The following is a 26,509-nucleotide window of genomic DNA, read 5'->3' as shown; positions in this document are numbered from 1 at the left end:
TATTGATAACTGATTTGTCTAAATGAAAAGTTTCCAGGATTTCCTTGGCAGTATTGGATTTGGCTTGGTCTAAGATGCTTTTTCCCCCAGGGTGAAAATGGGGATGGGGCTGCCCATACGCGTAGGGAGGGATTAAGGAGGGTCCATTGCGTCTTCCGACTGTGGGGTTTTCATTCAGGGATGAGCTTTACCTGTCTGTCCTACATCGTGGCTGCTACAGTCCTTGCCTTGCACGTTGAAGATGGCTCGGTTTTTCTCCTGGTTTACCTGAGGTGTTTTGAAGGGCTTTAACCGGTGGCGGGGTGGTGGCGCTGTAGCCAGGCCTGGCAGAGAGGGTGCTGCCTGGGTTATTCCTGGGTTGTTTTTCTCGGTTCTTCTGGAACTGGAATCCTTCCTGGGAGGGAGCTCCATAAAGAGGTCACTGTGTGGTGGCATCCCTGAAAAAAGCTTGCTCTGTGCCAAGAAGGGGCTGGACTGGCTCCAACAGAGTTGCCCCCCCCCCCAGTGCAGAAGAAGCTGGGGGCTTCAGCCCTCCCCTGGACCAGGCGAGAACATGTGAAGCTAAAAAGACATGTTGGGGGAGGGAGTGGGCCAGGTGTAAACATTCCTGCAGAAGGCAGGTCTGTGTGGGTGGGTGGGTGTTTCTCCCCTGTCCGAAAGCTTCCCCCCCCCAGCAGAAATGCTTCTGTCTGTGGGAGCAGAAGCTGCTTCTGAAGCTGAACCGAAAGAGAAGGGATGGGGGGGGGGCTTTCAGCAGAACAGTTCCATCCACCCTGGCCAGAAACGGGGAGCAAAGGCCACCCAGCTCGGCACCAATGACTGTCCCTGCGTATGCTGAGGGGGAAGGGTCTTCTCTCCCCCTCCCCTTCTCTGGCTGGGGAAGGCTCCTGCTCACAGCATCCTGCCCGGCTGCTGCAGGAGACCTCCAGCTGCCCAGGGAGGCTGAAGGTTTTCTGGAGGGGTCTGATGGGCGTGGGGGGGGGGGAGTGATGATATGTCAGCCTCTACTTTACTTGCTTGCTATCAGCTGCCATAGTAATAGGGAGGGTGGGGGCTCATGGTATTTGGGGGGGGGGGAATTACTAGGTGCTGGAGGAGTTATGAAGAAGGGAGTTTTGTTCTCACCATCTTCTGCACATGCTGATGGCTCCTGTTTGGGCTTCGTCAAGGTCAACCGTCTCTGCATACCAGCTGAATGGGGGCTACCTGAAGATGCACCCACATGACAGCCTTGGGAGTTGCAGATTGGACATTGGGTTGGGGTAACTGGGGGAGGGTCCTGGGGAAACGTTTGATATGTACACATTCACGCTTCTTTGCTTCAGATCTTGCTTCACTTTAGCAGTTTTCATTTCATGTCCAGTAAAAGTACCTTTATCTCTCCTCAAATGGAGTTGGGTTTTTTTTTTCTTGGATACTGAATGAGGCATGGCTGACAAGAGGGCAGGGAGATGGAGCAGAGTCGAGAGCCAGAGGAGGCAGGATGGAGGGGCCCTTGGAAAGCATCCCCAGGCTAGTCTGAGGGGCTGGTGGTGGGGAGGGGCTGGGGGCATCGGAAACAACTCCAATTGGGGCCAGGAAATGAGGCTCCTTTTTTTTTTTCAAATGCTGATATTTTATCCCTTGCATGCATTTTGATCTGTTCCTTCCTCAAGATGGCAGGGCCACTGGGGCCAGAAGGACCGGCTCCTGCGGGGGCCACTCGGGGCCTGGCCTTCCTTGAGCAGCAGAGGAAGTGGGTTAAAGCTGCTCCAAGGGGAGCAGTGGGGGTGGAGGGGAGGGACGGGGCCTGGCAGATGGTTGTGGATCCAGTACCTCAGGCTGTCTGGTGGGGAAGACCAAGCAAGCCAAGGTGTCCCCAGCACAAAAAGGGCCCAAAGCATCTCCAGGCTCCTGAGGCCCAGGGACCGCATGCCCGCTCCAGGGGCCATGGCCCAAAGGCCACAGGGAGCCACGGACTTGCAGAGAGGCTCCTTGCCAGGCTGCTTCGCCCACAGGGAGGGAGGATGGGCACACACCACTCAGTTGTGCCCCCCACCTTCCCTGGGTGCCTGAGCTTCCTCTCTCACACACAGAGGGTGTTGACGTGCCTTTTCAGCAAGTGTGAACTGTGCCCACGCCCAGGCGGTTCTTGGGTGGGAGCTGCTGTGCCAGCAAGTTGGTGACGGAGCAGGAAGGTGAATCGGCCATGCCTGAGTGCCACGCCTGGAGCCTCCTTGGCTCCTGCCAGATGCCACCTGCAGGCATTCGCCAGAAGAGCCCAGCGGCAGCAGGAGGAGCATGGCTGGAGGTAGGGAGGCTCGGCGTAGACAGAGGGGCAGCAGTGGGGAAGGGAGCCCAGCTGTGCCCCATGGCCCCTCATTCCCCACTCTGCCCCCACAGAGCTGCAGCTGGCCTTTGTGGACTGGCATGGCCCGGAGAACACCAATGGGCACCACACGGCTGAGACGAGCAGCGGGCAGCTGGTCGTGCGGAGGGGGCAGCCCTTCACCCTCACCTTCCACTTCCACTCCAGGAACTATGAGCCGGGGTTCGATTCCATGCACCTGGTTGCAGAGACAGGTAAGGGGGGGAGGAGGGGAGAACCCCAGGCACCCATGCTTGTGTTCCAGCCCAAGAGTGCCTGCCGCCACATTAAGCCCCTGGGCAGAGTCCTCCAGGAGCAGGGAGCAGTGGCTGGGCTCTGCCCGGGAGGTCCAGGGGAAACGGTAGCCAAGCTGAATAGGCTGCACCAAAGCTGCCGTAAAGCTTTTAACTACCTGGGACAAGGTGTGTGGCCGTGTGGGTAGAGGGGGGGGGAGCGTGGAAGGCTGCTCAGGGACAGGCAGAAGGGGCTACCGGACGGGGGCGTAGTGGAGGCTTGTCCCTGTGCACCGAAGGTCAGAACCAAAGGATCGCTTGAGCTGAAACTCTGAGGAAGGGCTGGCCGGATCAGCCAGGCAGAAGACCTTGCTGGAGGGAGGGAAGGGTCTGGTTCCCTTGGGGGAGAAAGGACAGGATATCACGGAGGGCTAAATGGGGTTCAATGTTTGATGGACTCACTAGCCAACAGCAGCCCCAAAGAGTCCTCCATTGGATGACATTAGAGTCACCTGTCACCCAAATGCCCCCCTCAGAACCCCTGAATGACCCCCCCACCCACCCTCCTGTCTGGCCGAAGGAGCTTCTGGAGCTCAGGGTGGCTGGTGGAGTCTTGCTGCTCCCTGAGCTTGTATGCAGATGCTTGTTTGTTCCCTCGTCAGGCAGCGTCTTCAGTGCTTCTCTCGTGGTACAAATAAACCCTCCTGTACAAATACGGTTTCTTTGTCTTGCTCCCTCCACCCCACCCCTTTGCGGAGCCCCAACTGGCAAGCCTTGGTGTTGATGCATTTATGCAGTGTCCTGATTGTGGGCAGTCACTTGGCAAAGACATCAAGCTGCTGGTTGGGGAATTCCGTCAGGCGGCTGTGAGTTTGGGCAGGGGGGGGAGCTTGGCCCACTCCCTGCAGTGATCGTCCCCGGGCAATGGCCACAATGCCCCCACCCCACCCCTGCAATGTTTCTGTGGCTCTTGGCACGGCTCTTACTTCTCCCTGGGGTCTGTAACGCTGCTCCTGCTTTCCTGAGGCTGAGGGGGACGTGTCCCCTTGGGTCAGCCATCCTGGGGCCAAGGAAGGAATTTCCTAATTTTGGCCCTGGCAGAGCAGCAGTGGAGGGCTGCTCAGTTCAAGGGCCAAGGAGGGAAAGGAGACCAGAGGCCAGCTGGGAGCCCACTGACTATCCTTGGGAGTAGCTAGAACCTCCCCCCACCCAATCTGCAAGAGGCAGAGCCGGTCAACAGAATGTTGCCCATCCGGCTGGGCCACTCTGGTTGACGGGCCGCCCACTGTGGAGCACAAAGGCCCCTCCCTGGGCATGAAATGAGCTGACCTTAGAGGATGCTGCAAGCCCCTTTTTGCTTAACAGTTATTGGGCTCCCCCCCCCCCCCGCTCTCCACTGACACAAGGGCTTCCCTCAAATGAAATGACAAGCTCGGCCCACACGAGCAGCGAGAGAGACGGGTCCAGGCACTGCCCAGTCCAAGAGGGCTCCCTCGCCCCTCCTCCTCCAGAACGCTGGTGCAGGCAGGAGAGGACTCCACTGGTGCCCCCTTCTCCCCCCTCCACAGGGCCAGGGCCAGACAGGGCCATCTTCCTGGTGAGTCTGAGCCAGCCGCACAGCAGGGAGGCCTGGAGAGCCAGCGCAGTGCCCAGCGGCCCCCAGTCCACAGACGTCGCCGTCTCTGCCCCCGCAGAGGCCCCCGTTGGGCAGTACCAGCTGAACGTCCACTTTGACTCTGGCCAGGGTGAGGCGGCGTCCTACCAGTTGGGCGAGATCCTCCTCCTCTTCAATGCTTGGTGTCCAGGTACCAGGACTGCTTCTCCCACTGCCAGGGAGTCCCCCTCTCCCCCTCCCTTTCAAGGCCAGAGCTGGCCTCCAACACCTGGACTGAACTGAGCAGGCTGGGGCCTGATTGGTCCTCAGAAGGAAGACCACCAGATCTCAGGAGCACCCAGCGCTCTTTCCCAGACGGGCCCTGCGTGCTGCATGGGCAGCTTTGACTCCAGAGGCTCTTCAGAGGCTGTGGCTCGGTGGGGGGGATTCAATGCAAAAGGAGGGGGCTTACTTGGTCCTTTCGGGAACCTTCAACTATCCGGGAGAGGAAATGTGAGGAGGACCAACCGCTCTTCTCCCTCCACTGCGCAGAAGACGACGTCTACCTGGAGAGTGAGGCCGAGAGGCAGGAATACGTGATGAGTGAGCACGGCGTCATCTTCCACGGAAACAAGAACTGGATCCATCCAGTTCCCTGGAACTACGGCCAGGTACTAGGAGCCCCTCCTCCCCCCGGGCCATGGCATCACAGTTTAGTGGGAGGCCCACCTCACTTCCCTCCGCCAGAGAGTCGGCCAGTGGTGCCAGCCGAACTGCCGCATATGCTTGCCCCATCCTGGTCTGGCTCAGCCGCATTTGTCTCCTGCAGTTCGATGAAGAAACGGTCGGCATCTGCCTGAAGCTGCTGGACAGCAACTTGCAATTCCGGCACCACCCGGTGCAGGACTGTGCCCTGCGCAGTAGCCCGGTCTATGTCAGCCGGGTGCTGAGCGCCATGGTAAGAGCTGTGCCCTGGGCATCCGTGTGCCAACTTGGAAGGGGTCCCCCTTCTCCCTCGGGGCTGCAGACTCCCATCTCTTTCCTCTCCCCCCCCAGGTCAACAGCAATGACGACTCCGGGGTCCTCCTGGGCAACTGGGGCGAGGACTATTCCGGGGGCACTCGCCCCAGCGAGTGGAACAGCAGCATCCCTATCCTCAAGCAGTGGGAGCGCTCCGGAGGGCAGCCCGTCAAGTACGGGCAGTGCTGGGTCTTTGCAGCTGTGATGTGCACAGGTAGGGCTGGGAACAGCAGCCCCTGCCAGGGAACTCACCGCTTGCACGCCACACTTGCGGCGCCAGGTGGCGGGAGGGTGGCACTCTCCCTTGGTGAGTGCCCTTAACCGATTTCTTTGGGCAAATCCTGGGAGGAGGAAGCAAATCTCGAGATCTTCTCCTTGCCTCCCCACTGAAAGCCTCGGATGCTGGGATGCAGGCCGGCTGTGCTCACCCAGAAGATCTTAACCTAGGCCAGCTTCCCAGAGTCTTCCCACTTGTGCTAAGATGGCTCCCTCGTGCAAGAAGGACTGAGGCTGGCACTACTGTGGGAACCCTTTCACTTGGGCACCCACAACCCCTGCGGCCATCTCCTGGAATCCCTGCAGCCTCAAACGATGGTTGCAAATGCTGCAGGGTTCCGTGTTGTAGGGAGCAATGGAGGTGGTGGGAGGAGGGCAGAGCCCCTTGCAGACACACAAAACAGGCTGGGAGGACAGAGGGACCTTTGCCCTTCCGGCTGGATGGCTCAAGGAGCCCCTCTCTCCCCAGTGATGCGCAGCCTTGGAATCCCAACGCGTGTGGTGACGAACTTCGACTCCGGTCATGAGAAGGACGGCAACCTGGTTATCGATGTCTTCTATGACAACACAGGGCAGCTGCTGCCCCGGGATAGCAAGGACAGCATCTGGTGGGTGGCCCCTCGGCCCCATGGCTTTGGGCAGAGCTCCAGGGTCAGGCCGGTCTCTGTGCAGTTGGGCTACCCTGCGGGCACTTGGAGAAGCCAGAGAGGCCTTCAGAGGAGCAGGAGGGTGGGTGGCTCAGAGGAGACCCTTTCCTTGCAGTGGGGAGAAGAAACGGGGGGGTGGGGGATTCCTGTGGGTGGCTTTGCCTTCCCTGTAGTATCGCAAGGGCCCTGCCTACCCAGCAGGGACGTGCGGTCAGGGGAGGCAGGGGAGGCAGAGCCTCACCTCTCTTCATGAAATAATAGTATATAATATAAATATATTATGAATAGTATATAATATAAATATAATATTATAATATTATATACATCCGTCCGGCCGCACCTGGGAGCTGCGGAGGCAGAAATGTTGTCGGCACTCCCGGATGACGAAGGCACGAAGGCGACAGGAGCGCGAAAGCGACAGGAGCGTGCGAAATCCAGCAGAGGCAGGAAGGTTCTCGTCGTTCCCCAGTCGCTTTCGTGGCTTCGTCATCCGGGAACGCCGACAACATTTCTGCCTCCGCAGCTCCCGGGCGCGGCCGGACGGATGTAGCCACAGCGACGCCGAGGCAGTCTGAGCGGACGAAAGTGCGAGCGAGGCAGCCTGATCCTCGGTCGCTCGCCCGCCAGACTGCCTCGGCGCCATTCTGGCTACCTCTGTCCGGCCGCGCCCGGGAGCTGCGGAGGCAGAAATGTCAGCGCTCCCGGATGACGAACGCACGAAAGCGACTGGGGAATGACGAGAACCTTCCTGCCTCTGTTGGATTTCGCACGCTCCTCGTGACTGCAATATGCAGTCGTGAGGAGCACGTAAAATCCAGCAGAGGCAGGAAGGTTCTCGTCGTTCCCCAGTCGCTTTTGAGGACTGCGGAGCGCGAGCCGGCGAAGCACGCTCAGGAAGGCGGAGAATGGGATCACGTGTGCTGGAGGCTGAGGCAGCCTGAGCCTCCAGCACACGTGGTCCCATTCCCCGCCTTCCTGATGACGTCACCAGCCTCACCAGCCATAAACCTCACCGCACGTCACTGCTACCCAGCCTATAGCCACAAGATCGCCGGACTTCTTGAGCTTCTTGAGAACCATGGACGGGGCCCCAATGGCAAAAGGAGGGTGGCTAGAGGGCCTGTGGCCTGACACAGCTCCCAAGGCCCCTCCTGCTAGCCCCCAAAGAGCTGCCCCAGAGCCATTCTGCACGAGAGCTCAGAAGCTGCTGCCTGTGCTGCTTGAGGCTGAGTTTATGGAGCCCATTCCGGTTGCTGTGGCCCTCCCTGGTGGCCAGCATTCTCCCCCCGCAATGTCTGGCTTGGCTGGGATGGCTGGTTTAGGCTGGCCCAGCACCTCCCCTCATCTCTCCCCCAGCAGGGTTGGGGTTTGCAAGAGGGCCATTGGCTGCCCAAGACGACTCCCTCCCTCTCTACCTATATGGCAGGAACTTCCACGTCTGGAACGAGTGCTGGATGGTGCGCAGGGATCTGCCTCCTGGGTATGATGGCTGGCAGGTTTTGGATGCCACACCGCAGGAGTCCAGCAACGGTAACCGATATGGCTCCGCTCTGTTCTCCGGCCAGGTCTGGGCAGGCTGGCAGGCATCTCAATCCTTCCTCTCTCTCCCCTTTGGCAGGGCTCTACCGCTGTGGCCCAGCCCCTGTCAAAGCCGTCCGGAACGGTGATATCCACCTGCGCTACGACACCCCATTTGTGTTCTCCATGGTGAATGCAGACCGGGTGGTTTGGCTGCTCTCCGGAACAAGAAGAGAAAAACTCCAGTGGAATCCAAGCGCCGTGGGGAACTACATCAGCACCAAGGCCATCGGAAGCGAGGAGCGAGAAGACATTACCCACACCTACAAGCACCAGGAAGGTAGCTCTGGCCCCTGGAGGTTTATGCAACCCCTCCCTGCCCTGATTTAAGCAAGACCTAACGCCTGGCTCTTTCCCCAGGCCTTGGGCTGGAGTGGGTGACAGAGTTGGAAGGGATCCCCGAGGTCTTCTAGCCCAACCCCCTGCTTGAGCAGGAGACACTATGCCATTCTGGACAAACGGTTGTTCAAACACTTGAAACCCTCCAGTGATGGAGCACCCACAACTCCCGGAGACAAGCTATTCCACCGATGAACTATTCTCGCTGCCAGGAAATTCCTCCTTCGTTCTAGGTCGGGCTCCTTTCAGAGTCTCCCGTCCGTGGCTTATTGCCCTGCCTTTGGCGGCCTTGGAGAATGGGTTGACCCCCAGGCCTTCTCCCGGGTTGCTTTTCTCAGACCTTGGCACTTTGTAGCCAGCCCTGTAGGCTGTCCAGGGGGGTCGTGGAATTGGGCGACCTATACATGATCCAGATCTGTAGCTGCCAGCCACCCTGAACCATCACCGGGTCACTCAGCAGGGCTTCATGGAGCCATCCAGTGTGGCCAAAGGCCTCCAACCGCCTCAAAAGTTCCTCCTGGCCCAGTAGCCTGTTCTGCCCCAGCCTCCTATAGTTCCTCCAAGCCCTGTTTTACCAGGAGAGCAAAGCCAACACTGGCACCCCACCCCCCAACGCTCCCTCTGCCATGAATGGAAGCAGTGGGGCAGAACCTGGACCAAGATGCTGCTGGATGGGCCCTTATAACTTGCCAGCATAAAGTCCAAATTAATTCCTGGCAAAGAAACAGGCGGACTAGAGCAGGAGGGGGACACCTCAATCAAGGTTTCAGGATGAAGTGGGGCAGGGGGCAGCTGCTTAGGGCCCCTCAATCAGCCTGCTGGCCTTTTGGAGACATCCATGCTGGGGGCCCCCCTCCTCCTGGGCCACTCCCGGCCACCACCTCAGGCAGCTCCTCTCCCTCGGCAGGGTCCCTGGGCGAGCGCCAGGTGTTCCTGAAGGCCCTCATGCGCAGCCAGCCCTTCGGGCCCATCAGAACCAGCACCAGCGCCCTTCCGGCTCTCCAAGACGGCCGGCGGCCAGAACCCCCCACGGGGGCACAGACCTTTCTTCACCTTCAGCTGGTGGAGAGTCCGGAGATTGGCCAGGACATCCACCTCACCCTCCTGGCCCGCAACCTGGAGTTTGCCTCCAAGGAGCTGAAGCTCAGCCTGAGCGCCCAGTCGGTGCTGCACAATGGTCACCCCTTGGCGCCCTTCTGGCAAGACACCCTGTACCTGTCCTTCGCCCCCAAGGAAGGTAAGCGAGGGGGGTGGCAGTGGCCGCGGGTGGCTGCGGGGGTGGCCCTGCTCTCTCCCCTGCTACCTGCCCTCCTTCCACAGAAAAGCGCATCCCTTGGGACATCTCCTACCGACAGTACGGCCGGCACCTGCAGGAGGACAAGCAGATCCGGGTGGTGGCCATGGGGGAGGAGAACACCTCCTGGCAGAAGGCCCTGGCGGAGAAAACCATCACGGTAGCCACGCCCCCGATCCTGATTCACGTAGGTGACCTCCTCTCAGGCTCATTCCCCCTCCCCCCCACTTCCAGCAGGGCACACGACTGCCAAGCAGTTCTTTGGGGTGGGGTGGGGGTGGGGTGATGCTACTCCTTACTTCCTAAGCCTTCTCCTCCTCCCCCACGGCGCAGGTGTTGTCTCCCGTGGTGCTGCACCAGCCCTTCCAGTTCCGAGTGGAGTTCACCAACCCCCTGGCCGACACCGTCAGCGATGGTCTCCTGACCGTGGAGGGGGCAGGCCTGGTCCGAGGCCAAGCCCAGATAGAGTGAGTGGGGATGGGCTGGCAACATGGCTGCCGAGGAAGGGTGCACTGGGGGAGGGGGCTGCTCTTCCCTTTCTGCACCACACAATCCCATGCGCGTGATGCATCTGTGTGCGAGCAGCCATGCCTGGTCTTGCCTAGTTGTCCCCCAGCAGATGAGGGGGGAACTCCACACCCCTTTGGACGGCAGAGAAGGAGTGGCGGATGCCCACTGAGCCTCCCTGGGGCTGGCAGGGAGAGCACAGACAGCCTGGGCCCAGCCACGTCCAACCCCTGCCCGCCCCATTACGGAGGGCAGCCCAGGGAGCGGGTGGGGCACTCCCTCGGGAAGGTGCCAGAGGCTCCTTGGCTGCTGGCGGATTCTGGCCAGGCCTGTTTTGTGCCTCCAAAGGCTCTCCCTCCCAAGTGGCCCACAGCGGCTGCCCGAGGGAGGGAGGGAACGCTCTGCTGTGGGAGGCCTGCTCTTTTCAATGCTGGGGCTGGGGAGTTGCAGGGGGTGAGGAGGAGGAGGTGGCCACCTCTGCCGGAGGGATGGAGGAGACCGGCACCGAGCCTCTGCCTTTGCTTCCCCAGGTTGGGCTTCCTGCCTGCCGGACAGCAGGCCAGCCTCACCCTCCAGCTGATCCCCTACAAAAGTGGGACGCGGCAGCTGCACCTCACGCTCAGGAGCAGCCTCTTCCCCCCCCTGAAAGGACACAGGCAGCTGCAGGTGGCCGAAGACGCCTGGAGGACAGGCTGGCTGCCTTAGCCGGGGCTGCAGAAGTGCTGCCTCGACTCCCCCCCCCCCTTTCAATGCACTTAATAAACCGACTGTTGCACCGGTGGGGTCTTTTCTCAGGAGCATCTTCTCCAGGATCCCCAGGCAGAGTCCATGTGAAGTGGGGGGAAACCTCACCACTGTGCCAGCTGCAAATGAAGGCCCCCTCCCCCCCTCAAGCTTCTGGACCTTTAGCATCTTTGGGCGATGGGAAGGGAGCAAGCGGGGGGGCGTCCCTCAAGTGAGGGGAGATGGGAATGGGACTGGTTGGGGGGGGGGGAACAGCACTGAGGTTCTGGAGGTGGGCTGAGGGGCAATGTTCCCTCTAAGCTGCGTGGCTGCACAGCGCACACCTGACAAGAAAACGCTGCACCGAAGTTTCCAACCGCCACGCAGTGATTTATAATGTCACAGCGCTGGCCTCCCGGCCTTCGCCTGCAAGAGGAGAGGCCCAGCGAGCCTCCTTTGGATGGGGAAAGGGCCCTGCGTCTCAGCCCCGATGCGCCCCTCGCTCCAGGCGCCGAGACTTGGTCAGAGCGAGAGTCGCCAGCACTCCGACAGCCAAGGTCTGGGAGCGGGGGCCTTTGTAAAGGGTAACCGGGCGGCTCGGAGGATGGCGGGGAGAAAGGCAGGAGGCGGGAGCGGCTGCCTTGCCAGCGGAGAGAAAAGCGGCACCCAACGGAGCTGGCAGGAGGAGGGGCGCATTGAGCCTGCTGGCCTCTCTTCCTCTCCAGAAGGCGCTCAGGACTCACCTGCGGCACGACTCGGGGAGAGGCAGTGAGACCGGGAAGCTGGGCTCCCCCGTGGGCAGCAAAGGCCGCAGTGGCTACGGGTCTTTCTCTCAGCCCTGGTGGGGGGTGGGGGGGGAGACTTGGAGTCGGGCAGGGCCGAGGCTGAACTCCCACCTGCAATTCGCACCACACCTCCCCCCCTCCCCTTCCAGGGCTCGCCCTCATCCAGAGCCAAGGCTGGGGGATCAGCGGGGGAGCTTGGGTTCCTAAGCCCCCAGGCAGACTCTTCAGCCCCCTCCCCAACTGAAAAGGTTGGAGCTGCTTGGCCTTTACTATCAGTATCAGCATCATCCTGACTAGGAGGGGGGGGCAGCTTGGCCTGGCCCCTCCCTGTGAGGCTGAAGCTGGTCTTGACCTCCTGGATCCCACCCTGGTGTAGTGCCCCCTCCCCCCCCCCCCAGAGCAAAGGCCGCCTTAGTGCTCAGCACCTGGAACCCTCTCGCCACACGGGTCAGCACTGACATCTGTGAAAAAAAATTGAGGGAACATTGCTGAGGGGGGAAGGGGCTGCGTTTTATCTTAGGCTTCATACCCAACGCAAAAGTCTTCTGTTACAACGCATCAGACGTCAAAGCAGCTCAGAAATAAAACTCCAAGCCAGGACGGGCCGTACAACAGCTGCCCCGAGTGGCTTCTCTTTGGGTGCAGCAGATCCTGCAGTGGAGCTCAAGGGGGGCATAACCCTAACCAGGACCACCCCACGCCCTCAGCAAAGGCAGCCATTCCCCACGGACCTTCCCCTGCGGCCGGGGCTGCAGAAGGTTGAAGCTACACCTGGATTGCCCTCCCCAGCTCCCCTGGCCCCTGGGGGCTGCCTTCCCCGGGGAGCCGTCTAGCAAGGACAGCCCCCCCACAAGTAACAGTCCAGCAGGGAGTCATCCATGTACTCTGGTGGGCCAGAACCACAACTGACCACCCCACTTGGCAGCTACCGCTGGCCACCTAGGAAGAAGGGAGCGGGAGGGTGGGATGGGGCAGGACACCTGAGAGCTGAGTCCTCTGCACGTACCCTGCCCTCACCACAGAAGTCACTGCCTCCATGCCCCGTGTCAGAGTCTCTCTGGAACCAGGGCCGTGAGCGTTTGTGGGTTTGTGTTAGGAAAATAAGCACACTGCAAGCGTTCCGAGCTTCTGGCGAAGAGGCCAAGGGTCCTTTACTGCCCGCAGTCGAGACAAAAGCGCTACGGCTGCTCCTTCGGCCGGGTGTCGCTCTTACATCGACCCTCTCCTGCTGGGCCAGGGTCTCTCAGCAGGCCTTGGGTGGAGTCCTTGATCTTGCCCAGGTTGTGGTCCACTGCTCCAGCCAGGAACCGCACCCAGCTCTCTTCGGAGGGAGGGCAGACGTGGCTCATCCTGCAGGAGACGAGACGGCAGCCCTGAAGGGACGGACTGGTCTCCCAGCCCGACAACTCAGGCTCCCCTGCCAGGATGAAAAGTCAGGGCAGCTGCCTGCCAGCCTGGCCCTGAGGCAAATGACCCAGAGAGAGAGAGAGAGAGAGAGACAGACAGACGGGCAGACTGACTGACTGAGACCAAGGGCAAGTCTAGAACTGGTTCTCTCACCTGGTGGTTTCCAGCATCTTCATTAGCACCGAAGCCAGTTTCCCAGCCTAAAAAGGGATGGGCAGGTGAGCAAGGAGGCCTGGCGACTGACACTCTCTCCCCAAAGGGGAAGCCCAAGGGGGTCTGGGGGCTTCGGCCATGATTAACAGCCTGCAGGCGTGGGAAGCCAGGAAGGGGCTCCCGGGTCCCTCCTTGACCAACTTACATTCAGCCGCAGAGCGAGCTGGTTCACGGGCGGGCAGAGGCTGAGCACCAGTTCGTCCACACTAAAATACAGAAGGCAAAACCAGCAAGGGATCAGCACAAAAGCAGCCAGCACACAGGGCCAGCAGGTCTCAGGCAGGCTGGGTCTGGGAGGGGTGACGGTTGGGAAACAGACGCAGCAACAACCTCCTGCCCTTCAGCGACCTCTTTGGAGGCGGGAGATGCCCCCTCCACGCAATGTGGGCCTCACTCCTGCCAGGGATGCCAATGCTGCTCCGCTCGGCAGGCGCCTCGGTGACCCTCACCTGGGGCTGAGCTCAGCCGCAGCCTCGGCCAGGGCATCCAGTTGAGCCACCTGCTCCTCCGTGTCTGCTCCGCCGTGGGTTCTCATGGCCGCCAGCAATTTCCTCAGCCCAGCCTTGGTGGCCTTCACCAGCCCCTTGCAGGGGCCCAGCAGCTGCCATTCAACATCTGTCCAAGCGAAGCCGCCGTTCCCTGGGAAGCCCAGCATTTCATCCTCCAGCAGATCACCAGGAGAAGCCCCTCCCTCGGCTTGCATCTAACACAAACACAAACCTATGGCAAGGAGGGCTCCGGCCCGAGGGAATCCGGGCGGCATCCGGGAAAGGGCCGGCCGGGGGAGCCCTTGCAGGAGAGACCCTAACCAGGGGCTGGAACCTTGAGCGAGCAGGGTGGGCAAAACCAAGGGGGCACCTTCTGGGATCAGCCACCTCCGATGCTGGTGATGGCATGAGGAGGATGCGGAAGAGTCACCCTGCACACCCTGAAGAAACCAAGAGGGGGCCCTCTGGGTGAAGGCTTGGGGGAAATCAGCCAGGGCCCCAAGAGAGTGGGAAGCTCTGGGCCGCCAGGGGTCCAAGCCTCAAGGCCCCCAACATGCACAGCTGCCCCCTCCCTGCTTCCTGCCAATGGAGAAGGCCTCTCTTGACTTCGCTCTTCCAAGCTCGGGCACTGGAGGTCGCTGGGCCCCTGGGCACCCGAGGTGGCTCTCTCTTCTCCCCACCTGCTCCATCTCCTCCAAGGCATCCTTGATAAGTTCCAGGCAGGAGGAAATGGCCAGCGTGACCGCTGCCAGGTTGTCTGAGCAGAGAGAACACCGGGTGAGGGTAAGGGCACTCTCTGGGTGGCAGCAAGAGCCGCCCCCCCAAAGCTCCAACTCAACCTAGGCCCATTCTCTGGCCACACACAGCTGCCTTCTGGCCCTGGCTTCTCTCCCGCCAATTACCATGAGGCAAGCAGGAAACTCGGTCGCAGGCCTCCCAGACGCCTCCGGTTGAGATAAGCTGCTCCTGAGACAGACTGCAAGAGGGACAACGGGACAGGGACCAGTGCAGCCAACAGGCAGCTGGGAAGGCCGAGGTCAGAAAAAGATAGTTGAGGACATTCCCCCCCCCTCCACCCAGCCTGCTGGGACCTTTTCTGGGGAGGGAAAGCAGAGGGACAGCCATGGCGGGAGAAGGCTCACCTCTCCTGAGGGGTCCGAAGGATAACCTCTACGAGCTGAATCATCCCTTCCACCAACTGGATCGTGGCACAGCGGACAGCATTGTTCAGGGCCCTTCCTGGGAGGGGCAAAGGGAGCCATGCAGTGTTTAAACTAGCAAACTGGAGCAAGATTCCTCATAACGAGCAACGTTAAGTAAAAGCAGGAGCCTTCAGCCATCATTGAGGAGCTCCAGGCCTCCCCCCAGCTTGGGAGAAGAGGCTGGAAGGGCAACTGCCAGAGCTGATGGCCCAAAGGCTCTTTGCTCAAGCAGGACCCCTTCTCCTGCTCACCTTGGCTCTCTGGGAGTTGGTAATACACCAAGACAGCTCCGATGGTGGTATTGCGCACCTCCTGGCTCAGCCTCTCGCACACCTGAGAAGGAACCGACCACAAAGTTTAAGCTGCTGCCCCCAACAAGATTCTACCTATGTCCTTCAAGCCCTAGAGGGGGGGGCACCAGTGAAAGATATTCTGTTTCTTCCTACTTTCCCACCTGAACAAGCAAGATAATTTTAAAATGTAGGATTGACTGGGGGACAATTTCCCTCAAGGTGAAAAGCACAACATCCTCTATCTTCAGTCTACAACGCAGAGTCCTTTCAGGAGTTCCAAGAAGGCTCCACACACCCATTTGCACCACTCAGGGGAGCCTGAGGACACAAACCTCCTGGTGGCCTCAACAGCCCTCCTCTAAAAGGATGCAAATGACCAGCTTTGTCTGCAAGGAGCATAAATCCTTCCGTTTCCCACCATCCTAGTCAGAGCTGAAGAAGCTTCTTGGATGAGAAGTGAAACGTCTTGAAAGAAAAACCATAAAGTCCAGTTGCCTCTTGAAAAAAGCACCTTTGGGACAACCATGACCCGGATAAAGGAGAATCTCCATAGACATCAAGATGAAAAACTTTCTCCAATTCAAAGCACAGGGTTAGCACAAAGTGTGACCAACCACCCTGGGTGGCAATTATAAATAAGGATTCTGACATAGGGCTCCCCACAATTGTCCACGCAATAGGTTTGCCTTCTCCTTAGTATGTATCTAGAGCCCTCCTGGAGCCCTCTAAGGAAGGGCAAGTCCTCGCATACCTCTCAACACTTCCGAAGGAAGCAAATCCAGTCACATACCAGTGTACACAGTCTCCAAATCAGAGGTCCAATTGACCCCCACTGGATGCTCACACCGGGAGTTCGATTTCAGGAGAAGGACTAAGCACCCTTGTGGTCACCATCTAAACTTTGCTATGAAAAGATGAACTTGCGGCACTTGAACAGTTGCCGAATATCCAAAATTATCAGGAACCTAAGCAGTTAATTCCAGAAAAGCTTTGGTGCAACTAAAAAACATCGAATGCTTCCTACAATTGGAATACTGAATATTGGGCCGGAAATACGCGGGAAATAGTATCTCGAGAACGATCAACTCCAGCGGGCGGAGGGAGGGGGAACCCTTCAGGCGAGACCGAGAGCAGCGCCAGCCCCGAAGCAAGCAGGGCTCTTCCGCCGGCACAGCCGCCCTTCGGGAGGACCGCAGCCTTCCCTCCAACGGCTCCTATTAGCCCCGAACACCGCCAGACGCTGCGCACCGGCTCGGAGAGCGGCCGCCGAGGCTCCACGGGACTGGGAGGAGGAGGAGCGGGGGCCTCGCTCGCACCACTCGCCGGCCGCAACCGAAGTCTTCTGCCCTCCCCCCACCCGCCCGCCCTTCCCTGCACGCGGCCCCCCTCCCCTGGGAAGCCAGCCGGGCGTGGCGGGAGGGAGACCCACCTGGGCCCGGGCGGCGGCTAGGCTGAGCCGCGTGGCTTCCCGCGAGGCGGCCCCGAAGGCTCCGGCTGCCAAGGGAGGAGAGCGAGGCCCGCGTCAGGGAGGCCGGACACAGGCGGGGGCCGCCCCGCGCCCCCCTCCCGCCGCCGCCGCCGCGTCCGCACCCAGCGCCTCCCAGAAGCGGCCCCGGTCGAAGGCCTCCCCGCCTCCGTCTCCGCCTCCACCGGCGCCCCGCAGCCCCTCCAGCGCCTCCCGCAGCGCCTCCCGCAGCGCCTCCATGGCCGGCCAGCCCGGGGCGGAAGGAGGCCGGAGGTCCGTTCCCAGGAGAGTCCGGGCGGAGGCACTTCCGGCCGCTCCGCTCGCCCGGCCCTTCGAATGTAGCCCAGCCTTAACGCCGCGTGATAACAGCCTCCCCTCGGCCTTTGGGGCCCCCGACGCCCTCAGCCCCCTGCATCCCCAGCTGCTGCCACCATCACCACCCTGGCGAGGAAAAGGCCGGCAGCCCCGAGACTCCCTTCTCAGTCAACCTGGGCCTTTGCTGCCCTTGATCGTATGTGGAAACGGGGAATGAGATTGGGCCCATTCAAGTCGGTTCATTGCTACGTGGGGTGAATCCTGCGTGGGTTTCCAGAGTTTCTCGTTTGGCTTCACGGCGCAGACAAATCTCCCAAAATTCCTTTCTGCCAATGGGCTGCATCGCTGCGGGATCAAGTTATTCCCAGCTTCAGGAGACGGCGAAGGCGGCAGGCGCACAAGCGGGGGCTCCCTGGGCCCCTCCTGCTTTCCTCTGCCTGCTTTCCTGACTTTTCCCCCGGAAAACCTGGGGTCCGCAGTGTTTGCCAAACTTTCTTCCCTCGGGATCCTTTTCCCACTTTTAAAAATGATGGACCCCCAAAAGGGCTTTTTTTGCATGGGGAACGTTTACGCACTGAGCGTGTTAAAATGCTCCAGATTGTTTGGTGGTGTTTTAACTCCTTTGTCTTATTTTTCAGCGTAGGGGGATGGCAAATAATTCGTATTTTGTGCCCTGAGAGGGTTGCCCACCTCCCTTAAGCCCCCCCCCCCCCCCAATTGAGAAACACTGGCGAGGCCGTTCGCAAACGCGCAAACTCCTTTCCTGCGCCAGTCAGCCCTGGGGATCTGGAAGCGCATTTGGGATCCTTGTGGGATCATGAACCCCGCTCCGAGGGCGCCCACGGCAATCCTGCCGCCCTTATCGCCTGCCCCTCGGCCGGGGACGCCAGAGAACCTCGCCCGCCCAGCTCGAGAGCGGGAAGGCGCCCTTCCCAACGCTGCTCCCCTCCCTGGCCTGCCAGCCCTCCCCACCCGCAAGCCCCTTGAGGCTCCGGAGCGCCGCCCCGCCCTGCCCGAGCGCTTCCTGGTGCTGGCGCTGGAAGCGCGGGGACCCTTTCGGAGCGTTCGACGTTTCCGGCCGGAGCACCGGAAGTCGCGTACTTCTCCGCAGCCACGATGGAGGCCGGCGTTGGAGCGAAGCGGAGCCTGGAGGAGCCGGACGCGGAGCCGGAGCGGACGGACTCGGAGTCGGAGGTGAGGGACGGGACGGGCGAGTCGGTGGGAGGGGAGGGTCAGGCCGCCCACCGACCCTTCCCGCCTCGCCTTCCCTGCAGGAGGAGCCAGCGGCCGCGGGCCGTGGAGACTTCGCGGCGGGCTTCGCGTTCTCCGAGAAGGAAGCCGCAGCGGGAGCGGGCAGCGGGGCCTGGGCGGAGGCGCTGGGGCAGATCAAGCGCAAGGTAGGCACCCGGGAACCCAGGCGGGAGCGGGGAGGCGGGGGCGGTGGAGGCCGCGTTGGAAGCCTCACTTCTAGGCCCTCTTGCCTCGGCAGCGCTGCGCCACCAGCTTGGATGAGAAGATCGCGACGGTGAGGAGGCAGCGCAGAGCTCAGGTCAGAAGCCGCTCGCTGCGTCGCCCCAGACGGGCCTGCCCTTGCGGCGCTTCCCTTCGGGAGGAGGAGGCACTTTGGGCGCAGGGCTCTGGCCCGGGTGGTTGAGCAGGAGGCCTTTCGCTCTTCCGCAGGAGAAGGCGATCACAGATGGAGAAGCAAAGAGAGATTATGGCGAGACCACCCAGGAAAATGAGGCAAAGGCCGGGGATAGCGAGGAGGAAGAGGAGCTGCGGTCGGAGCATTCCTCAGCAGATGAGAGCGTCTTTGCAAAAGCTGGTAACTGACCCTGGCAATGAGGGAGGCCCCTCCACGGTGGCCGGTCTTGGAGGAAAGCGATCTGCTGCTTTTTATAAGCTGAACAATTGTCAGAGATCAAGTACCGTATTTTTCAGTATAAGATGCATCGGAGTATAAGACGCACCAAGGTTTTGAAGAGGTTTTTTTTTAAAAAAGTAGCTAGGTAGATAGTGGGATAGAGAGGGAGAGAATGAGAGACAAATACAGTAGGTAGGTAGGGAGAAAGAGAGAGTAGGTAGGTAGGTAGGTAGGTAGGTAGGTAGGTAGGTAGGTAAAGGGATAGAGAAAGAGAGAAAGAGATAGAGATAGAGAAATACAGTAGGTAGGCGGGGGGAGAGAGTGTAGGTAGAGAGATAGAGAAAGATAGAAATATAGTAGGTAGGGAGAGAGACAGTAGTTAGGTAGCTAGGTAGGTAAAGGGATGGAGAAAGAGAAATACAGTAGGTAGGTAGGGGGAGAAAGAGAGAGGGTAGGTAGGTAGGCAGGTAGGTGGATAGAAAGAGAAATAGAGATAGAAATACAGTAGATAGGGAGAGAGAATAGGTAGGTTGGTAGGGAGGGGGATAGAGAGAGAAATAGAGAGAGAAATACAGTAGGTAAGGGAGAGAGAGGGTAGGTAGGTAGAGGGGGGGGAGAGAGAGAAATACAGTAGGTAGTTAGGGGGAGAGAGTAGGTAGGTAGATAGAGGGGGAGAGAGAGAGAAATACAGTAGGTAGAGGGAGAGAGTAGGTGGGTAGGTAGATGTTTCCAGGTGTATTTATCCATGTGCTGGAGAAGGAAATCGCTGACAATCTGCAGCACCTAAGACTTCGTTTCTGCTGGCACAGTTAAAGAGCTTTCCAAAAGGAAAAAAAGTTTTTGCACTCTGCCCCCAAAAAGGCTTGCAGAGTGCTCCTGGGAGGGGGGGAGGACAACCCATTTTTTGCTCATTTCTCCCCCCCCCAGCCCCCAGGAGCTCTTTGAAAGCCTCCATAAGGGTATGCACGGCCATTTTGGTGAAGAGGGTGGGGCTTGGGAGGCAAAATGGACAAAGTCATGCTGAAATAGGATAAGGTAATTTGTGGTTAAAAATATTGTGAAAACATCTTGTACGTTACATTTGAAGTCATGAGTTATTTGTTTGGGGATCACATAATGCATAAGCATTAGCTTAAACTGAATTTGGATTTAACACATACAAAGACAATCAGCTAGTACTTGGTATTATTTCATAAACGGTAGATTAATTATATGATCAATACCTCAATTTTATTTGTTGTGTACAAAATTGCTCTTGTATTTTGTAATGCAAGTACACAGCAATTGCTTTTTTTATAGATACTCTAAAGCTGAAGCAGCGGTGGAAACAGAAGCATGGTGAAAAGGAGGTGAGCATTAGTTGGGTGAAATCAGACTAAGTTGGAGGGTCTGTCTAATCCGGCCTTTGCTCTGTGCAGCCTGTCAGTTAGATAGCCATTGGCCTTTTTTTTTTTTTTTTTGTATCACAAATTAGCTTGGTTTTGAGCTATTGTGCATGTGCTTGATCATTGCGACTTGTTTATAGCTTTAGTGTTGCGCATATGCCAGACCACTGATTTGATGGCAAAGAATAGTTAAAATAAACATTGTACAAAGTGTACAAAGCAGGGCTACTAGCAGAGATCTGCTTCTGTGTAATATGATTGGATGTTCACATTCTTGTTTTTTCCTCCGGCCTGATTTTTAGGAAACCACACAATTCTTTCAAGAAGACGCTTCGCAGTACGATGATAGTTTGTCCTTCCAAGACATGAACCTCTCTCGACCCTTGCTGAAGGTATCCTTTTGAAATGTGGGCTTGAGGTGCCTGGTGTCGTATGAATAAAGCTCCAATCTGAAGATCCAGCATTGGGATACGTTGCTTGTTGCAAAAAAAAGTCCATTAGCAGCATAGAAAATGTGGCTGCTTGGAGTAGAGTGAAGTTCTGGGCCCAAAGCCTTTCAGCAGAATAAATCAGTAAAGTGGAATGGGTTGGAAGGGCTATTTTCAGCCATTTTCCTCTTGGGCAGAGTGCATTCCTCCTCTAGAAATGGGAAATATTAAGCAAGTAAAAGATGTAAATGTTTAATATGGCCCTGCTTAAGCACAAGAGCACTTTGGCATAAGCACTTTCTAGTGATCTAACCCAGGTCTCTACCGGGCCTGCTTCAGACGTTTGCATACTGACCTGCGTCTCTGTTCTCAGGCCATAACCGCCCTGGGCTTCAAGCAGCCTACCCCGATCCAGAAGGCCTGCATCCCTGTAGGACTGCTGGGGAAGGACCTATGTGCGTGTGCTGCCACAGGAACAGGTATGTTGCACTTAGCCAGTGAATGGGTTTGAAACGACTTCAGGCCTCCTGTGGATCTTAACTTTTGCCTGCCATTCAGGAAAGACTGCAGCCTTCATCCTTCCTGTCCTGGAGCGCCTGATCTACAAACCTCGGCAGGCTCCCGTCAGTCGGGTGTTAGTGCTGGTGCCAACCCGGGAGCTGGGCATCCAGGTGCACTCCGTTACAAAGCAGCTGGCTCAGTTCAGCAGCATCACTGTGTGCCTGGCAGTGGGTGAGTGACCCAGCTTTGGGCATTTCCATGGGCCGTTCACTGATCTGCTTGTTGTTTGGGAATTGTTGCACTGCCCATCGTTTGCATTGCTGTAGGTGGCTTGGATCTCAAGAGCCAGGAGGCAGCCCTGCGCTCCGGCCCCGACATTCTCATCGCCACTCCTGGCCGCCTCATCGACCATCTGCACAACTGTCCCTCCTTCCACTTGGGCAGCATTGAGGTCCTCATTCTGGATGAAGCCGATCGGTGAGAGGATGGCTTAATTCCCCTGGGGCCAAGATGCGTGGCCGACTCTGCTCTGGCCCTCAGAGCCTCTTGGCTTGAGCTTTGTATGGCCCACCATAGGGAGAAGGCTGGCCCAACCATTGCCTCTTGTTCCCCTTGCATGTCAGGATGTTGGATGAGTATTTTGAGGAGCAGATGAAAGAGATTATTCGGATGTGTGCTCGACATCGCCAGACCATGCTCTTTTCTGCAACCATGACGGATGAGGTACCTCCGGCGCCTGGCACGGAGGAAGGCAGGCGGGGAGAAGTGGGGTTTCCAGTGGGGGGAGGAGAGTCCCTCGCCTTGCCTGGCAGCAGGAGTTCTTGTTCCTGTCACATCTGGAGGAGAGCCTTGGGGGCGCTATTCCTGGGAAGGGGTCAAGGCTGAGGAACCCTTTTTCCCCTTTGTCAGGTCAAGGATTTGGCTTCGGTCTCTTTGAAAAACCCCGTCCGGATCTTTGTGAACAGCAACACGGAGGTGGCCCCCTTTCTGCGCCAGGAGTTCATCCGCATCCGTCCCAGCCGTGAGGGGGACAGGGAGGCCGTCGTGGCAGGTGGGGCTGGCGGAGGTGGTGGTGGTGGAGGCCTCTGGTGGCGGGTTCGAGAGGGAGTCGGCAGTGATGAGTCTCCCTCTGCTCTCCAGCTCTGCTCACTCGGACGTTCCCGGACCATGTGATGCTCTTCACCCAGACCAAGAAGCAGGCCCACCGCCTGCATATCCTCCTGGGCCTGATGGGTCTCCGTGTCGGGGAGCTGCATGGCAACCTTTCCCAGGCCCAGCGGTTGGAGGCTCTCCGGTAGGCAGAGAGTGAGGGACCGTGTGGCCGGGGAGGGTCGCGTTGGGGCTGGCCAGGCCTTTTCAGGGGCTCCGTTCTTTGCAGGCAATTCAAGGACGAGCAGATCGACGTGCTGGTGGCTACCGACGTTGCCGCCCGAGGCCTCGATATCGAAGGTGTCAAAACAGTAAGGTCCCTGCTGCTCAGCCCCCCCCCCAGCCCCCTTTTCCCCATGGGGAAGATGCTCTTTCCTGCCTCCCTTTTACTTGCAGGTGATCAACTTCACCATGCCCAACACCACCAAGCACTACGTCCACCGGGTGGGGCGCACAGCTCGGGCAGGGCGCGTGGGGCGCTCCGTGTCCTTAGTGGGCGAGGAAGAGCGCAAGATGCTGAAGGAAATTGTCAAGGCTGCCAAGGCCCCCGTGAAGGCCAGGATTCTCCCCCAAGGTAACAGCCGGGGGGGCGGGTTGGGGGGAGGGTTAGACTGCCGCTTTGTCGTGAGGGACTCTGTGGCGGCAGCAGCAGCCTTTCTGTCGTGTTCTCCCCCCTCCCCCCCCCAGACGTGATTCTGCGCTTCCGGGAGAAAATTGATAAGCTGGAGCCAGATGTGTACGCTGTGCTGCGCTTGGAGCGGGAAGAGCGGGAGCTGCAGTGCTCGGAGGCCCAGGTGGGGTGGAGGGGCAGGGGCTCCTGGGCAGAGTTCTCTGCCCACTCAGTGGGGAAAGGGGGGGGGACAGTCTCAGTTTCCACTTGGGGTTTCTCCAGAGGGCTTAATTTAGGAGAAATTCACTTAATTCTCTCAAAGAGCGGAGAGAGACCAGGTTCCAGGCAGGGAATTACTGCCTTTCAGCGCCTGCAGGGTCTACCATGAGCGGGCGGGGGTGGTGGTGTTGGGGGAGGACTACCTCAGCTGCTTCACTGGGGGATGAGTAACTTCTTCCCTTCCTTCCCTCCCCCGCTCGCCAAGGGCAAACGAATCCCAAGGTCCCACAGGTGCTCTGCTTGTCAGGTGAAGACCTTTCCTTCTCCCGAGGCCTCTGACCAGGTCTGCTCTCCTTCCAGATCAACTCTGCCAAACGGAAGTTGGACAGCAGTTCCCAGCAAGCGGCTGGAGGCACTCCACGCAGCTGGTTCCAGAGCCAGGAGGAGAGGAAGAAGGAGAAGCGTAAGGGTTGGCTCTGAGAAAGGGCTTGGATCCGTCCCTCCGTCCAGGCCTGGCCCTGACATCCCCCCCCCCCCGCTTGCTTTCCTCCCAGTTGCCAAGGCTCTTCAGGAGTTTGACCTGGCGCTTCGAGGCAAGAAGAAGAGAACGAAGTTTGTGAGGGATTCCCAGAAGAAGGTTCAGCCGACGGTGAGCCTGGAGGAGGGAAGGAGGGATGGCGCTTGGGCCCCTGGCCTCCTCCCACTCACCCTTGCGGGGCGTCTCTCTTGTCGGCAGCCAGAGGAACGTTCCCAGTTTGAGATCCTGAAGGCCCAGATGTATGCCGAGCGGCTGTCCAAGCGGAACCGCCGGCCCAAGCGAGCCCGGGCCATGCCCGAGGAAACGCCACTGGTAGAAATGAAGGCTGGTGAGAAGAAAGCCTCCCTTCCCCTTCTCTAGTTCCAAGGCCAGGGGTGCTGCGGGGGGGGGAGGGGGGGCTTTCTTCCACACCTGGCTTATATAACCTGGATTCTCGGCTCTTCTCTCCCCTGGAAGGGCCCAAGCAGCAGCGCAAGAGGACCACATCGGCCTTTGACATGGAGCTCACCAGCACCACCAAGAAAGCCCTCAAGCAGTATCGAGCGGGGCGAGTATTGCTGTCCTGCCCTTGCGATTCCCTCCCTGCGGTGGGGGAGTTCGGGGGGCTCCGGCTGGATGGTGCTTCCCCTTCGGTGTGTGGGCCCAGAAGCTCCGTCTGATGGGTCAGGAAAGGGCCTGGCTGGGAAGTGGAGACAAAAGCCCAGAAGGCGGCAGCATAGGCAATTGTGCCCAGGTGGTCACCAGGAGGGAAGCTGGACTCGAAAGCATCCCCTCCTGCCCCCCTCTCCCCAAAGGCCCTGGGCGGTTCGGAGGCATGGCCCCCTGGTTCCCTTGAGGCTCCACTGAGGGCCACACTCTTCTCCTCCCCAGGCCTTCCTTTGAAGACCGCAAGCGCCTGGGCTTCCCAGATAGAAGGAAAGGAGGAAAATTTAAAACCAAGTCCAGGTGAGGCTCCCGTCCACCCACCCAGCCTTCCTTCCTGGGTTTTTTCTGGCTCTTTTCTGAGATGTGGCTTGCTTGTTCTCTCTGCAGGTACAGGCGGAAGTGAGTGCACCTGTGAGCCTCTACACAGCAGCCCTTGTGGAACTTGGGAGCCCTTCACATTTGCTCCCCCTGTAGCAGCCTAGCAGTTGGAAACAAGCAGTGGCTGCTTTGGGACTCTCCTGGCTGGAGAACTGGACCTTGGGAGGGGTGTCAGTTGGGTCTCCCTCCTTCTGCTTCTCTGAAGCTTCCCAGGGAGACCTTGAGACCAAATAAACCAACCGTTGTTGGCTCACCTGCCTTGCTATGGAGCCAGAGGTTTTTGTGCGATGCTTTGCCTAACAGCTATTAAAGGAAGCTCTGACATTCTCCTGAAAATTCCAAGAATTTTCAATAGTAACGATGAGGTATTTTAGTAAAATCAGCAGGGGGAAGCTTAGAAGTGCTCTTAAGGCAGGGAGGATTGTCGTTATCCTTGCCCTCAACGGGTCCGGGCATTGGAGCCACATCCATTGCCCTCGGATTATTGTGCCCGACTATGGTTTGCAGCTCACCACAAACCAGACAAGTTGCTTAAGGTTCCTGAGATCCTTCCCGCCTCAATGGAGCAGCTGGCGCTTTGGGCATTCAGACTCCTTGAGCCCCCAGGATCAGGGCTCTGGTTGGGACGGGACTCTTTTCGTCTCGAGAGCCGCCACTTTGGGCAGAGGTCTCTGTATAGGACTTACCCAAAGAGCAGGGGGGCCTCTCTTTGCACCAGCCCAGCCATAGTACCAAAAGCCCATATGACACAAAAGCAGACAACTAGCTGTCGCTGTCAATTGCTGGAAATGTAATTCAGGCTGAAACATTTACTGAAATCCATAGGAGTCTTCACCTGATTTTATTGCAAGCCAGAGATGCCAGTCGTCTTCGCTATTTTCTTCAGTATTTGGAATTGATCAAGAATTGTGAACTTTCCAGCTATGGCAGCACTTCAAAATATTTTAACAACTGGAAAGATGAAGATACTTAATTGTGGAATGTTCAATGATTGGTGTAGGTTGCTAAATGCTGCGGCTTTTAGAACAGCTAAGCAAGATAGGCTTTTGAGGAATTTGATCAGTGGGAGGGGCGTCTGGCTCAATTTAATTTCCCAGAGTTTATGGGGAATGTGTCCCTCTGCCCTCTATATAGCCAGTGTGGAATGTGCAGGGGAACAGCGGGAGGATTGTGCGCTGGCCATTGTTGGCCCAGGAAGTGGGCTGCGCTTGGATGTTATTTCCTGTAACAGAACGTAAAGGCTGAGCTGTAAAGAAACCTTGGTTCTCCCAACATAAATGGACCAATTAAGGATCAGCACTTCAATCCCAGGCTTTTCTTAGCTACCCAACTAAGCGCCAAGGTAACATCTACAGTCTCTCGGATGAAAATCTAGCCACTGTGGAAGGAGAGCTCTGACAGCTTGTGGGTGCTTAGCAGAAACGGCTGGACCCTCAACCTGGGGCTCCCACAACATGAAAATTCTGCTTATTTTGACACCATGGAGTGTCCTTGTAGCTCTCCGGGCTTGGTTTTCTTGCAGTCATTTCATGTGCACTGAAGATGATGCCTAGTTGGGTCACAAAACATCTGCAAGAAAACCACCAAGAACAGAGCACCAAGGACCCCTCAACCTCTCCTTCAAGCTCTCAGGAATTTCAGTACCTAGGACTTCTTCAAGAGACAGATGGAAAATATGACATAATTATCATGTAGTTTGTTAATAAATTAATTTACAGCCTTTTTGGTATTAAAGCGGGATATGTGCCTGATCTCCAGTGACGGCTTCCAAACATTCTGAGCCAGCAGAGACCCAAACTGCTAACATAAGACGGGTGGTGGAATTGAGAGCCAAAGAGCATTTTTTTTCACTTAACCAACACATGTAGGCAAAGACCTTTTCTCCTAGCCTCTTTAACAGAACAGGAGTTGGAAGGGAGATCATCTAGTACAGAGGTCCCCAACCCTCAGTCCTGGCATGCCAGCAGCCGGACCGTGCAAACGAAGCCCCATCCGTGGGGTGCAGACAGCACACAAAACCACACCTGTTCAGTCCGTGGAAAAACCTTTATCCATAGAACTGGTCC

The 26,509-nt window shown here is 58.2% G+C and overlaps 3 protein-coding genes across 3 annotated transcripts in view; 2 read left to right on the top strand and 1 right to left on the bottom strand.

The window, feature by feature from the left end:
* Nucleotides 1-10,607, top strand: part of LOC309390119 (uncharacterized protein) — a 31,896-nt gene extending 21,289 nt beyond the window's left edge. Inside the window, exons 22-34 of the mRNA XM_081949199.1 lie at nucleotides 2,197-2,290; nucleotides 2,383-2,562; nucleotides 4,149-4,385; nucleotides 4,727-4,845; nucleotides 5,004-5,132; nucleotides 5,231-5,408; nucleotides 5,940-6,078; nucleotides 7,544-7,647; nucleotides 7,736-7,975; nucleotides 8,942-9,271; nucleotides 9,355-9,515; nucleotides 9,662-9,795; nucleotides 10,366-10,607. Coding sequence (XP_081805325.1) covers nucleotides 2,197-2,290; nucleotides 2,383-2,562; nucleotides 4,149-4,385; nucleotides 4,727-4,845; nucleotides 5,004-5,132; nucleotides 5,231-5,408; nucleotides 5,940-6,078; nucleotides 7,544-7,647; nucleotides 7,736-7,975; nucleotides 8,942-9,271; nucleotides 9,355-9,515; nucleotides 9,662-9,795; nucleotides 10,366-10,540 — 2,220 coding nt within the window. The 3' untranslated portion in view covers nucleotides 10,541-10,607. The remainder of the gene's footprint in view (nucleotides 1-2,196; nucleotides 2,291-2,382; nucleotides 2,563-4,148; nucleotides 4,386-4,726; nucleotides 4,846-5,003; nucleotides 5,133-5,230; nucleotides 5,409-5,939; nucleotides 6,079-7,543; nucleotides 7,648-7,735; nucleotides 7,976-8,941; nucleotides 9,272-9,354; nucleotides 9,516-9,661; nucleotides 9,796-10,365) is intronic.
* Nucleotides 10,608-12,469: 1,862 nt separating this feature from the next.
* Nucleotides 12,470-16,701, bottom strand: CCNDBP1 (cyclin D1 binding protein 1). The gene is made up of 10 exons (XM_081947889.1): nucleotides 16,537-16,701; nucleotides 16,376-16,440; nucleotides 14,905-14,986; nucleotides 14,594-14,690; nucleotides 14,354-14,427; nucleotides 14,132-14,208; nucleotides 13,413-13,666; nucleotides 13,109-13,169; nucleotides 12,904-12,950; nucleotides 12,470-12,693 (listed from the first exon to the last, which is right to left on the bottom strand). The coding sequence occupies exons 1-10, from the start codon at nucleotides 16,649-16,651 to the stop codon at nucleotides 12,522-12,524; spliced, it is 1,044 nt and encodes a 347-aa protein (XP_081804015.1). The 5' UTR covers nucleotides 16,652-16,701; the 3' UTR covers nucleotides 12,470-12,521.
* An 877-nt stretch (nucleotides 16,702-17,578) lies between these two features.
* DDX27 (DEAD-box helicase 27) lies at nucleotides 17,579-24,779 on the top strand. The gene is made up of 21 exons (XM_081947888.1): nucleotides 17,579-17,920; nucleotides 18,001-18,123; nucleotides 18,216-18,275; nucleotides 18,407-18,551; nucleotides 19,890-19,939; nucleotides 20,278-20,367; nucleotides 20,777-20,882; nucleotides 20,962-21,135; nucleotides 21,231-21,381; nucleotides 21,528-21,627; nucleotides 21,814-21,955; nucleotides 22,045-22,198; nucleotides 22,283-22,364; nucleotides 22,450-22,627; nucleotides 22,741-22,847; nucleotides 23,243-23,345; nucleotides 23,437-23,531; nucleotides 23,619-23,748; nucleotides 23,877-23,967; nucleotides 24,291-24,365; nucleotides 24,453-24,779. Exons 1-21 carry the CDS (start codon nucleotides 17,843-17,845, stop codon nucleotides 24,466-24,468), a joined length of 2,250 nt encoding a protein of 749 aa, XP_081804014.1. The 5' UTR covers nucleotides 17,579-17,842; the 3' UTR covers nucleotides 24,469-24,779.
* The last annotated feature ends 1,730 nt before the right edge of the window (nucleotides 24,780-26,509 follow it).

Source organism: Natrix helvetica (genome assembly GCF_964273705.1).
Source record: "Natrix helvetica genome assembly, chromosome: 3".
Taxonomy (NCBI): domain Eukaryota; kingdom Metazoa; phylum Chordata; class Lepidosauria; order Squamata; family Natricidae; genus Natrix; species Natrix helvetica.
This window is presented reverse-complemented; position numbering and strand designations above follow the sequence as displayed.

Coding starts and splice junctions, on each gene's coding strand:
- DDX27 (XM_081947888.1), top strand. CDS start 17,843: ATGGAGGCCGGCGTTGGAGCGAAGCGGAGCCTGGAGGAGCCGGACGCG. Junction 22,365..22,449: donor ATATCGAAGGTGTCAAAACA/GTAAGGTCCCTG, acceptor TTTTACTTGCAG/GTGATCAACTTCACCATGCC. Junction 23,346..23,436: donor GGAGAGGAAGAAGGAGAAGC/GTAAGGGTTGGC, acceptor CTTTCCTCCCAG/TTGCCAAGGCTCTTCAGGAG.
- CCNDBP1 (XM_081947889.1), bottom strand. CDS start 16,651: ATGGAGGCGCTGCGGGAGGCGCTGCGGGAGGCGCTGGAGGGGCTGCGG. Junction 14,691..14,904: donor CCAACTCCCAGAGAGCCAAG/GTGAGCAGGAGA, acceptor TGCCCCTCCCAG/GAAGGGCCCTGAACAATGCT. Junction 14,209..14,353: donor AGTTTCCTGCTTGCCTCATG/GTAATTGGCGGG, acceptor CTCTCTGCTCAG/ACAACCTGGCAGCGGTCACG.